Below are 14,225 nucleotides of genomic sequence, written 5' to 3' on the forward strand. Positions count from 1 at the left end.
TTTACAATATAAATGTGTTTTCTTAGAATCTACCTCGGGTTTATTTTACTTAATCATAAGGTATACTCCAAGGAAAAACCATGATTCACCCCTCATCAAACACAGGGCTCGAATTTCCAACCCTCACAAGCTTCATGTGGTTTGATACCCCAATTTAGATGCTTTCTTTTTAGAGTGTGTAGCCAATAAAGATAACAGAAAAAGTGTAAGCACCTGAATGAAGCACATGTTCCTTTTTCAGATAACACATTCTGGTACAGGTAGTCCTTGACTTACAACCATTTATTTAGTGACTGTTCGAAGTTATAACGGTACTGAAAAAAGTGACTTACGACTGGTTTTCATACCTATAACCGCTGCAGCATCCCAATGGTCATGTGATCAAAATTTGGGCACTTGGTAACTGGCAGTCATTTATGGTAGGTACACTGTCCCAGGGTCACATGACAGAGGTGGGTTCCTACCAGTTTGCACCTATTCGGTAGAACCGGTTCGTCAAATCTACCGAACCGGTTAGAAGAGGTTCCACCAGTGGACCCGGAAAGCAGGCCACACCTACAGAAGAGGTTCCAAAATTTTTTGAAACCCACCACTGGTCCTTGGATATGATTATTCTACACTATCATGTTTATATTTATAAAACTCAGTGCCTCTGTGAAAGGTAAGGATGGCTACTGCATTTGTGGTGCAATCAGAACATTGCGTGTGTTGAAGTTGTTTTAATGCAAACCAAAGATGCCTTTTAAAAAAACAAGTTTACATCCTATTCTTATGCATGCCAGTGCTGTGTGTGAGGTAATTTAAGGTGGTTCTGACAAGTGTCATCGGCATCTTCATATCCGGTCACATGGGCGGCAACCCACTCCCATCCTGTCACATGGGCAGCAAGCCACTCCCACAAAGGAGGCCACACCCACAGAGTAGGTTCGAACAATTTTTGAAACCCACCACTGTCACATGATCACCATTTGTAATCTTCCCAGCTGGCTTCCGACCGGCAAAGTCAATAGGGGAAGCCAGATTTACTTAATGCCTGCATGATTCCGTTAACTGCAGTGGTTCGCTTCATAATTATGACTAAAAGGTTGTAAAATGGGGCAGAAACTAAGAACTGCCTTGCTTAGAAACAAAAAAGTTTGGTCTCAGTTGTAGTCATAACTGGCTGTATAAAGTACCTCAGGTACCTCTATTTTTGGATTTCCAGCAGGCTTCTCTACAGCATAATATGCTATATGTGAATTGCATCAATAATTAAACGGGCCCTTCAGCAGGATTGAAACATTGTACTGAGTTATGGTTTGTTTTAATCATAATTTGTTAAAAATTTAGTTTAGTCAGCACAAGACACCAAGCCATAAAACACAATTCACAAACCTTAATTGCTTGATTCGTATAATGGACTAAACCAAAACCAAACCATTCATTTTTAGCTGCATAATATGTAAACCAAGCCATAGATTTTATCCAGAATCACGTTCCCTCATCACAAAATGTATGAGGCGTAAATTAATCCAACTATTTTTGAAACAGTCCAAGAAATTCTTATTCCAAAGGCAGAAAATCCAAATTGTGTCCCCGTCTGGTTATAAAAATATCACAAAAAATAATACTTTACTGCTCTTTAATATCCAAATTTGCTGAAGGCAGACTGGTTATTCTGTTTAATTTTAGGGTCAGCCCTACAATAATTTCTTCTGTTGTCTGATCAAATACACAATGCTAGGCTTTGAGGCATAAAAAAGTTAGCCATGTCAGTACAATAGAAGAAAAAAAATATGTCCATACTATACGCAAATCACATTTTTAGTATCAAATCACATTTAATTCTGTGGAGAAATTCTGCAACAAGTTGTCCTGCTCTAATGGAAGCGTCAAGCTTCATGTAAAATGGGAGATTTGAGACTGGATTCTTATAGACTGATTGTTCAAATTACTGCCCTACTGCCACCATCTAAACATTTGTATTAAATTTTACTTCATATACGTATGAGCCTAATGGCTCCCATGTTTCGGTTGTATGATTCATTTTAGCAGGGTTGGATTTAGAGCAGGGGTGTCAAACTCGATTTCATTGAGAGCCCATCAGGGTTGTTTGACTTGGGTGGCCAGGGTGAGCATTGTCACAATGTTTTTTGTTTTGCCAGCTGTGCTTATACTCTAAGATATACGGTAGACTGACTCTTGTCTGTAAACTCTACTGAGCATGTCTGTTCCTCCCTTCTTTCTCTTTCACTTTTCTCTGTTTGCCTGCCACGAGGAGGTAGGCTAGGAACTTTGCCAAAATGTAGTTATTAGCCAGTAAGTTTGTTTGTTATTTATTTTATAATAAAAATGTGTTTCTTAGAATATACCTCCGGTTTATTTTTCTTAATGAAAAAGTATACTTCAAGGAAAACCATGGTTCAACCTCCTTTAAACACAGGGCTGAACTTCCAACCCTCACAAGCATGGCCGGGTGGGCATGGCCAGCTCGATGTCACTTATTGAAGCTCCGTTTTCAGCTGTGGCAGCCTCCTGCAGCCCTCTGCTTGGGGAGGCCTTGTGCATTCTTGCTGGCAGAGGAATCGCGGGCCAGTCTTTCGCTATTTCCAGGGCACCCCCTTGAGATCTAAGCACACCCATCCACAGGCCTTGAGTTTGACACTCCTGATTTAGAGCATTGATTTGCTTCACCCACAGTAGGCTGTGGTTTGTTTTAACTAGTTTGTCAAATCACTCAGAATAGTTTTGTTCACACATTGCCATGAGCAATTAATCATGATTTAAACATTACAGTGGTTGGGGAAAACCTTTCGTACTAAACCAAAGTAAATTATATCACTTAATCAAGTATATTATCTTAGTAGCAAATGTATATGCTCTGGTAATGCCAAGTAAATAACTATATTCAGAAAAAGAGTCCCCTTGTCTTTAACCTTGCCTATTAAGTTCTGCTTAGATACTGTAACTCTAATTTAGCGCAAGTTTGAATCATTGTGAAATTCCACCAACCCATTTCTTCATTTTAATGAACTAGGCTCATGCATTCCCCTAAACCAGTGGTCTCCAACCTTGGCAACTTTAAGACCTGTGGAGTTCAACTTCAGCTTTGCTGGCTGAGGAACTCTGGGAGTTGAAGTCCACAAGTGTTAAAGTTGCCAAGGTTGGAGACTACTGCCCTAAGCAAACCCAGTCTAGGAACAATATAGTTTAGTATAGGAGACAGAGTCCATGGTTTCTCTCAGTTCAGGGGAACCTCATACCAGGGAAAGTTTTAAACTAGAGATTCTCAAGCTTTGGTGCTGAGATCCTCTAAAATAATAAATTATTTTCTATGACATCCCTTGATTCCTCATAAAATTATATTGATGAAGTCTAAGTGTCCAAGCAAACATGCTATCTTTACCAGAAGTAGTGAGTTTGGTGTCACACCAGTGGTGGGATTCAGCCAGTCCGCACCTATTCGGGAGAACCGGTTCTTAACTTTCTAAGCAGTTCGGAGAACTGGTTGTTGGAAGAAATCTCATTTTGTTTCCCCCACACATACACTTTACAGGGCTAACCCTGTAAAGAAGGCAGGAAGGAAACATTCTGGTGTTGTTTCTAGCCTAATCTTTATTGACCTGCTTACAGAAATTGCCTCTCCAGTTAACCCTTATGACATTGTAACAGCTAAGGCGAAGCGCCCATCGACCTGAGTGACGTTGAGTTGGCCACGCCTACCCAGTCACATGACCACTGATCCCCACCTATCCAGCTGGTCATCAGCGCAGAGAACCGGTTGTTAAATTATTTGAATCCCACCACTGTGCCACACATACTTTCTAGACCTGAGGATATCCTCCAGGTCTTCATCCCTCTTTCCTATCCAACCTGCCATCACTTGAACTGTAGTCTCTTTCTCTCTTTACTACACCAAGAGTCAGGGCTGTGGTGATATACTGTAGCACCTCCTGCCTGCCTCTATTAACTATCCAGAGCTGGAAGTGTTTGATTTCACATCTTGGCTGCATTGACACCAAGTGGCTGCATTGACATCAAGCCCCTTCCTGTAGTGGTTTTCTTTGAGCTCAGCATTCCAGGAAAGTCCAGCCCTTGTTTCCCATCCTAAATACAATCCCCAGAACAAGTGGAGCAGGTTGTTCAACATCACCTTCTCCTTCCCACTGTCTCTATATCTGGGTCCTGCCTTCTCTAAAAATCAGAACTCCAAAGAAATTAGTTTCCTGCTTATTTGTCTTTCAGATCATCTGGTTGCTCAGAAACTTTTGATCCTCCCTCAAATTTGCTCACAAACCTTTGGGTCTTGATCAGTGGTGGGTTGCTAATCCCGTTCCAACCGGTACGGTTGGAACAGGGTCGGCGGCGTCCTCGTGCACGCGCGCAGTTCACGCATGCGTCTTAGCACCTGCGCGATGCTCCAGCTGCTCGTGGAGAATCGCACAGGTATTGTATGTGCCATGCGCCTGTGTGGAAGCACAGAAGCCTTTAAAGACCAGTAAGGAGCAAGGGCCGGCGGGTGGGCCCTTCGGCATTCACGGAAATTACTTACTTCCGGGTTCACCGACCAACCGGTCTGCGCGGACCGCCGTGGACCGGTTGAAACCCACCCCTGGTCTTGATTCAGAGTTTGAAAGTACTTGCTTTAGGTGTGTATAAGGTTTAAAACACAAGTTCTTAACCTTCTAACTTGCAAAAAAAAGTAGCTAAGGGCTACAAAACATGTGGATGATTCACTTTCTTCCTAAAGGCTCTAATGTGTTTATAAAAACTAGTTTGATTTTTTTTTTAAAAAAAAAAAGGTTTATTTGCTGTTCGAAAGTGTTTGGGTTTTTTTAATGTCTTGGAATAAGACCTTGGAATATTCCAGAGAATATTCCTGGTTGTAGATATAAATATAGCAATCTACTTATACCGATTAGTATTGATATGCTGTAAGTATTATATAAATAATAGATGGTTTAAAATTCCAATGATCTTATGGGGAAGGATGCAACTTGTCACGGTGAGGCTCCCCCGACAGTATGGCAGCATAGTCTTTCTGAAGCCAGGTATCCAGGTTTGGTCCACAAAAGCATCAGACATAAATAACGCAGAAGTAATAATTGTAGAGCTAAGCAACTGTATGGTCACCTCAGTGTATAAACCGCAACTAATTGAGATCATGGGTGACAAATTTAATACATTTAGTAAGAATAAAATAAATTTGTTATTGGTGACTTTAATAGTCACAGCAGCATCTGGAGGCATCCCAATGATATAGAACTGGAGCCCTCTTTTAAATGATAACAAATTAACTAGCATCACTTTATAGTGGAAGGTGGCACAGGGGATCTAACCTGGATTTGATATTTGTGAACAGTGTATTAAAGTAGATTGTCCACTTCTTCCAAATTCCCAGCACCAGCCAATTATGTGCCAGGTTACCGCTGTAGTATGACCTCACAGTAACCCCTTTGGATGTAATTATAAGTTTTAAAAAGCTAACTTGCTTAAATTTCAGAGCCTATTGGAACAGTGCTGTTATACAATTAATACCTAAACCAAACTTTTATAACAAATTTGTGGAGGCTGTTAAAAAGTGCTCCTGGCTGTCAATTCCACAGGGCTGTAAAACCAAGGCCTTACAGTGGAAACAAAAAGCAAATTGTAGAAGTATCTCACTCTTTTTGACGTTGATTTTACGGCAGAGGATATAGTGAGTGCAGGCTAGCAGTTAATTATTTCTTATTGCTGAAGCTAAGAGAAAAAACTGGATTAAAACAGGGACGTGCCGTCACTAGAGGCAAGTGAGGCGGGGCCTCACCAGTCTCTTCAGGGAAAGGAAAGAATTTTAAATAATTTTTTAAAAATAATTAAAGCCAGGGTAGTTGCTGCCAGATTTCAAGTCACAGTGGCTTGGTGTCTGCTCTCAGTATTAACTAGGAGGAGGCCAGAGAACTAGGGGCCTCTTTTGCATAAGGAATTTTTCGCCTTTTAAGAGTTAAGCAAGGGTTAACAAGCAAAGAATTCCTTATGCAAATGAGGCACGTATTCTCTCGCCTCCTGTAGAGGGCATATTTAGAGGCTTTTTAGAGTTCTCTGGGAGCAACTAGCTCAGTCTGACAGAGCTCTGGCCTTTCAAGAAGGGAGGGCAGGGCAGGGCAAGGAGAAGCAGAGTTGAAATCGTCTCTGAAACAGCTGGAAAAGGTGTGTGTGGGGAGGGGGAAGGAATTCAAAAAGTTTGATCGGAAGGCAGCAGGGGAAGGGGGGTATGGCAGAGGAGCTGCTTTCAAGCCTTTGGAAAATATATCCAATCCAACTTCTGTGTTTATGTTTGAGAGTGAGTGAATGAGAGAGGAATCGAAGTTCTCTGTGTGCGTGTGTCTGTTTGAGAGAGGGGGGAGGGAGAGATGGAGGAAGGAGGGGGAGGGAGAAGAAAAAGAATGGGAAAACTTATTTTGCAAGGGGGGAAAATGCTGTCACTTTAAATCGGAACTGAGCATGCCTGGCTGTGGAATTCTGGGAGTTGAAGTCCACAAGTCTAAAAAGTGCCTCACCAGGCTTAAAGCTGACCGCACGTCACTGGATTAAAATAATATGAATGTAAGTAGCCACAAAGCGTGAAGATTGCTGAGTCACACACCAAACTCACTCCAGAGATTACGCCAATGTGACAGTCAGCTTTTTAACTTTCGAGGTTGAACAATCTTTAACTGAACCCTGATAGAGCTGGATGGAGACTATTGTGATAAGCAGTTAAGGCCAAATCCAGCAGAAATTCAGGTATAGCCTTTCCATCTTCTCGATTAGCAGGCTGCTAGGAAGCTGCACATTATATGGAAAGGGACGTTATTGGAACACTGCTACAGCCCTAAATAATTAGAGGTCACTCTAGACAGGGGTCCAATATATAAGCAGCACTAAGGTCAGTGAACAAAATAACATCCTTAGGAAATTTATGAGCTCTACCTGGGATGCCAAACGAAGAGTCCTTAAGACAATAGCTTTAGGTCTTTGCTGCTTAGCAGGCAAATATGCCTGCCCACTCTGGAATAAATCAGCACATGCTGGGAAAGTAGATGTTGCTCTGAATGAATGCACTATATTGCCAAAAGTATTCGCTCACAACTGATCCTGATTATTTGGATGGGTGAGCGAATACTTTTGGCAATATAGTGTATTTATTACCCGGTGCCTTAAACCATCTACCATCTAGCTGGCATTGCCCCACCTGCTGTTCGTAGGGAAGCTGCAGCACACAGAGAACATGTGTCAAATCATCCATAGCTAGACAACACCTGCTCTACGGCCTGCAACCAGTTCATCAGAGATTGAAATCTAAGAAAAGTTTCCTTAGGTCAAGGGAAGACTTCAAAGAATTTAAAAGCAGAGAGGACCTGTGGAAAGCTACAAAGAGCCAATAGAGGAAATGGCACCTGGGTCTGGTGAAAGTTGGGAAGTATGGAAATTGTTGAATAGATCACACATGGATACAAGGTTCAGAGACACTCTGAACAAATGTGGCTATCTGCCCTTTGTGATTGTGGTTACGTGCAGACAACAAGACATATGTATACATGATCAGTGAACATTTAGGGATCTCGTGAGAGAATGCCATTCATGTTGCTAGTTTCTGGGCAACATCTGTTTAACTTGTACATATTTTAACTTTGTATTTTATACTGATGAAAGAAATGTCCTTCTGGGTTCGGCTCCAAGTGGGGATAAAGACACTGGAGACTTTTGGAAAGGCTGCTTGGAAAGATGGTTTATTGTTGGACAGGGCCACATGGCTTGAGCCCTGAACAGAAAAGGTGATCACATGCTTCAATGTTGGTGGAGAAGAAGAGAAGGGCTGAAGGAGGGGCTTGCTAGGCTTTTTATAACCTGTTCAGTCCCACCTCTCTGTTTCCTGTTCCTGTCTAAGAAATGTATTCTGATTGGTTGTCAGATTCCCATGGGGCCATGCAGGGGCTACTCTCTAGGCTGTGTTTTGAATCCAGGTATGGATGAGTTCTCAGATGCCATGTGGTCAGTTGAATAAAGGGCCAATATTATCATGCTTTAATCCCATCCCCCTGGAGATGAAGTGGAGAAGCCTTTATTATATAAAGGGACTAGCTTGGCCTTCTCAATGGCCCATTGACAAAGTGAGGATGGGCAGGAAGCTACAGGCAACTATTCTGTCTTTTAAACATGTTTCTTTCTTTTCATATCCAGAGAAATATTCTGCCTTTTCAATATTTCCTAGGCTATTTCATTTTTCTGGGAGAGGGCTGGATGATATCTCCCCACAATATTTTCAATTTTATGCCATTGAGTATGCCTTGTTGCTAATTGTGATGCTTTTGACACTAAGAAACCAACAGGGAAGGATAAATGCTGTAAAAAATAAATATTGCTTCAAGATTAATATACTGTAGGTATTTAACAGTATCCCGTATTAATTCCTTTGCTGCTGTTCTCTTGGCTGACTTCACCAGCTGCCTCTTTTCTTGCTTCCTCCTAGGAATCAGTGATGATTGTTGTCTTTGGTTTGGAATTTATCATACGCATCTGGTCTGCTGGCTGCTGTTGTAGATATCGTGGGTGGCAAGGAAGACTGCGATTTGCAAGGAAACCTTTCTGTGTAATAGGTGAGTTGTTCAAGTATGACTAATGTCATGTGGAAAACAGTACTGTTATAGAATTCACCACATTGGATATATAGATAGATATTGGCTGATAGCAGTTAGACTTATATACCGCTTCATAGGGCTTTCAGCCCTCTCTAAGCGGTTTACAGAGTCAGCATATTGCCCCCAACAACAATCTGGGTCCTCATTTTTACCCACCTCGGAAGGATGGAAGGCTGAGTCAACCCTGAGCCGGTGATATTTGAACAGCCGAACTGCAGAACTGCAGTCAGCTGAAGTAGCCTGCAGTGCTGCATTTAACCACTGCGCCACCTCGGCTAACCCATCAGAGTAGAAAGTGGGAGGCCGTGAATTCCATTCCCACCTTAGGCACAAGGCCAGCTGCATGACCTTGGGCCAGCCACTCTCTCTTAGCCCTAGAAAGAAGACAAGGGCAAACCACTTCTAAAAAACATAACAAGAAAGCTACAGGCAGGGCTGGATTTAGATGAAAAGACGCCCTAGGCTATTCCACTTATGAGGCCCTTTCACCTCCCATTTTTAAGTTTGTAAATTACATGAGAGACAATAAAATACATCATTACTGTGATATATATCAATATATATCAATATATATAGCTGGCCTCCCGACGGAGGGCGGCTCTGCTCTGCGGCAAAGGCAGCGAGGCCAGCCGCCTCCCCTGCTGTGCTCAGCTGCCCGGCTCTGCCCCCTCGCCCTCACCTGCCTGGCCGCTGGTGGGCTCCGCGTTGATGGGGCGGCTACTGGGAGCGGCCACGCCTCTCGCCCGACCGCCGGTGCCGGGAATGTGGGTGGGCTCCCCAACTGCCGCGGCGCTGGAACGATCTTAATCAATACATTTTTATGTTTGTTTATTAGTCATATGCGTAGAATTTCTCCTTATTTTCGGTTCAGTGTTTTAATGTTCACTGTTTTTAGAATAGTGTAATTTAAATTTTGCTAACAATTTGAATGTAGGCCCCTCTTGATCTTGAGGCCCTAGGCTGAAGCCTAGTTAGCCTATAGGAAAATCCGGCCCTGGCTACAGGGACTAGACCAGGCAGTTTACAGCAGTCAAGACTGATTCAAAGGCATTAAAAAAAATGAATGATTGAAACCACAGAATTTTGTTTGCTGTTATTTTGAATCTAATTCTAGGTTACATTTGACTGATTCCATTTTGAGAAAAAGAGTTTTTGCATGTTCTGCTTTTGCTAGTGGTGTTGTTTAGAAACTGCAGATCTTTTCCTTTCGGTATAAGGAAGCTCATACCTAATTCATATTATTCCTGCCTAAGTTCATTACTTAATTAATTACCTGTTTGATTTAGGTAGGAAAAAATAGCCCCTCATAAAGTATGAGCTGAAATTAATTATATGTTAATAAATAAAATTAAAAGGTTTCATATTACCATGAAATTCTTTATTCGCAAATGGAGAATAACCGAATATGGCACTGCCACATCGTAGAGTCAAACTAATCAGCCAGAAATAGTTGGATATAAAAATGATCTGTATATCCTGGGAACTCCACAAAGAAGTGCAATATATCTATTTCTAATACTTTTGAAGGCCATAAAAGGCAATAAAAGGATTCCATTGCATGTGCCAAAGTGGCATGTATGGGAGTTATCCCTTATAACCGTTATAAGGAATTCTTTTGACTGTTCCTTCCCATACAAAAGTAAGCAATAATTTAGATACGATAAATGCCAACCAACTCTCCAGAATTTTATAGCACATGTTAATCTTTGTAAATCTAGTGTTTGATTTATTCACAATCAACTCCAACACAAATAATCCATTTGGCTATTACAGTCCCTGTCTCAAAAAAATATATTAAAGAGACACCTCATATTTTATTTCTAAATTTGATGAAGTTTTGAAACTTCACCTCTGGTTGATATTTTCCTCGATGAACATAATTGCAGAAAGAGCACAAAGGGATCTAGAGTTTTCCTTATATATTAATGTTTGATTAAAAAAAAATTGCCTTTCTTGAATTATGAATCATTTAATCAATTCTCAGTGTGATTGCTATCAAGGAATAAATATATAATCACAATTATATATTAGAATTATAATTAACCCTTTAATTTATCCTAGTGAAAAAATATACAGTAGTATTATTTATTGTATACCCCTCTCTTCTTTCCTCAGAAGCTCAAGGTAGTAGACCTAGAACCCCCTTTTCCATTTTCCACTAACTACACTATAAAATAGGTTGGGTTAAAAAAAATGATTAGCGCCAAGCTCCTCGGGAGTGTCCATGACTCATATTGGATTGGAACCGGGTCTTTGCAGTGGAAGTTCAACCACTTACTCTAACCCTGTAATGTTTGTGCTTTAATGTGGTATTAAAATGGATAAATAAAAGATGGTTAAGGTGCCAGATATGTCCCCATTTTTTCATATAAACGTTAAAAAATTGAAAATATGAATCAGTTGCCTCTCTTGGGGAAAAAAACAAAAGGAGAGAACAGCAGCAGCTGCAGCAGGAGGAGGAGGAGGAGGAGGAGGAGGAGGAGGAGGAGGAGGAGGAGGAGGAGGAGGAGGAGAAGAAGAAGAAGAAGAAGAAGAAGAAGAAGAAGAAGAAGAAGAAGAAGAAGAAGAAGAAGAAGATGATGAAGATGAAGAAGATGAAGAAGACTATCACCACCAAGACCAAGACCCTTTCAACTACTGGTCATTGCCCAGCTCCACTGCTTCTCAAATAAAAATGCTATAAATACCACTGTAACGTGAGAGAAGCTATCTCCTTTTTCACTATCAAATGATATATTAAGAGACGAGGTGGCGCAGTGGTTAAATGCAGCACTGCAGGCTACTTCAGCTGATTGTAGTTCTGCAGTTCGGCTGTTCAAATCTCACCGGCTCAGGGTTGACTCAGCCTTCCATCCTTCCGAGGTGGGTAAAATGAGGACCCGGATTGTTGTTGGGGGCAATATGCTGACTCTGTAAACCGCTTAGAGAGGGCTGAAAGCCCTATGAAGCGGTATATAAGTCTAACTGCTATTGCTATTGCTATATTATAATTTGATTGTTGTGAGCTGCCCAGAATCATTGACAGTTGTACTGTATCTTGGCATCTTCCCTCCATATTTAAATTTACTAGCATTCTTACCCATTTCTTATTGTAACCTTACATGGTAGTAGAAAAAGAAAAAAATACAGACCTTGCTATTCTGTTTATAGTACCCAGTCTTGCTAATAAAGAAAGACATGGTGCTTTTCATTATTGTAATATCTGCATTAGTCATTTAATTGTTGGATTACCATTCTATGGATGAAGTATTTTACATCTTTAGTCATTTGAATTCCCAAGTAGTTAACGCTTGAAAACTGTAATGCAAAGCCAGATAATTTGTGCATAGTTAACTGAGCAGCTAGAACAGTATACAAAGAAATCAGCTCTGACTTTCCACAATTTATTTTTAGCTCTGCAAACTTTCAAAAAGAGGAGGAGGGGACCTTAATCCTTTAAATCTATTGCATTGCTTTAAGAAGATTAGATTAAAAATGTATCAACCACAGATTATTAGTATGGGTTTTATGATCAATTGGTGTTCCTGTGATCTGTGGATTCTTTCTGAATATCCTAAGTCAGTGTTTCTCAACCTTGGCAACTTGAAGATGTCCGGACTTCAACTCCCAGAATTCCCCAGCCAGCGAATGCTGGCTGGGGAATTCTAGGAGTTGAAGTCCGGACATCTTCAAGTTGCCAAGGTTGAGAAACACTGTCCTAAATAATGGCTATAATGAGATTGCAACATCATTGGAAAAGAGTAGACAGTCTTGATATGTCTCTCTTTTATATCAACATATTTAGCATTGTAATTATTAATATGGAGTAGTGCTTTTTCTGCTGATAAATTAATACCTTAAAACCATTCCCAAGATATGATATTGTTAATTAGACATAACCAGTTAACCCTGTCAAAAGCCTTCATCGCACCCAGCAAAATAGCTGTTGAAAAGCTTTTCGTGTTAAATACTGTACTGAGTACTAATTAGGAGTGAAGCACATTTAATCAAATAAAATCAGGCCCACTTATGGGGGGGATACTTTTCTGAATCATTAACTAAGGAAAAGGAAGCATATTTTGAGCAGGACGACTGATGTGGTGTTTGTAATCTTAAAAACTATAAGAGCAATTTTGTTTCACTTATTCTGCAAGTTACAATCATCATTTATCTGTACTTTCCGTTTTTGTAGACGTGATTACTTTCTTCTTGTTATCAGCTTGCTTTTCCTTTTCACTTTCTTTTCTTCATGAAGCTGATTATGTTTTTATTGTTTTGTTTTTAGCCTCTCCTTCTGTTCTATTTGTCAGATTCAGAAGAGTTTGAATTTTTTTTTTACTCATACAGGGTTTCGCCAGGTTGTTGCGCTGTATTTCCAACCTTGGCAATATTCTTTCATGTTGCCTTCAGACTTGTAATTATGCAACAGAAGACTTTCCAATTTTCTCATTTCAAGTCAGTTTCCACATATTTATTCCTTCCGGTCACCCTTTCGAAACGTTATTGTCCCGTATTTGTTTGTTATTATTTCTTTCCTTTTTTTCTTCTACAACATGCTCTCCTGTTTTTAAAAACTGGTCTGTCTACTTTCCCTTTCATAAAAAAAAATCAATTTATTACATTTTTCCACCTTGCCATTATTAAATCGTATGTTTCCTTATCGAGTCTCCAAAATGTTTGATTCTTCTGATTTAGAGATTTTTAAATTCAATGATTAGCTCAGTGCACATGCATCTTTGTGCATATTTAGTCCTGCTAAGTATTTCCTGGCCTGTTTTGCTTCCTTTTTATTTGCTGGGCTTAGTATTTTTTCCTTTTTATTTCTGGAATTCTAATTTTATTATTAGATTTCATGATTGCAATGGTGAATAGCAATAGCAATAGCAGTTAGACTTATATACCGCTTCCTAGGGCTTTCAGCCCTCTCTAAGCGGTTTACAGAGTCAGCATATCACACCCCCCCCCAGTCTGGGTCCTCATTTCACCCACCTCAGAAGGATGGAAGGCTGAGTCAACCTTGAGCCAGTGAGATTTGAACCGCTGAACTGCAGATAACAGTCAGCTGAAGTGGCCTGCAGTACTGCACCCTAACCACTGCGCCACCTTGGCTCATGTTTTGATGTTTTGATTTAGTATAAATAATGTAACTACTAATTTTGCTTGTTTCACCATCATCTTTTCTCTTCGCTTGCTCTACTGCTATTTGGTTTTTTTTGCAAATTGAAATTTGAATATCTTTGGCTATTTCTATGCTAAACTTCCTCATTTTGTATTCTCTTATTTCTTTATTGATCCTCTCATTCTTAAATTTCTAGTACTATTTTATATCATGTCACATCTCAAATTTGATTTTTTTAGGATCCTCTTTTTATTATTCACTCTCTAAAATTACACTAATATTGACATTTTAAAAGTTTAATTTCCCATCATTATTAAACAATATTTTAAAGAGTTTTGTTTGTTCAATTATTCCAGGGTTTGCCCAGAGGTTAATTCTCCCTTTCTATTCCCTTTGTAAATTAAAATTACAAAATAAAATCAAACAAAGGAGTTAAATGACAAGTTTTGTGGGCAAGACCTGACTTATTCAAAAGGACGCTGTTTTGA

General features: G+C 40.1%; 1 protein-coding gene across 5 annotated transcripts in view; it reads left to right on the forward strand.

Annotated features, from left to right (window-relative positions):
* Nucleotides 1–14,225, forward strand: part of KCNQ5 (potassium voltage-gated channel subfamily Q member 5) — a 359,579-nt gene that overhangs the window by 251,120 nt on the left and 94,234 nt on the right. For all 5 annotated transcript variants that reach the window (XM_032216260.1, XM_032216262.1, XM_032216264.1 and 2 more), the window contains exon 3: nt 8,471–8,597. In XM_032216260.1, coding sequence (XP_032072151.1) covers nt 8,471–8,597 — 127 coding nt within the window. The remainder of the gene's footprint in view (nt 1–8,470; nt 8,598–14,225) is intronic.

The sequence above is a fragment of the Thamnophis elegans genome, chromosome 4, assembly GCF_009769535.1.
Source record: "Thamnophis elegans isolate rThaEle1 chromosome 4, rThaEle1.pri, whole genome shotgun sequence".
Taxonomy (NCBI): Eukaryota; Metazoa; Chordata; class Lepidosauria; order Squamata; family Colubridae; genus Thamnophis; species Thamnophis elegans.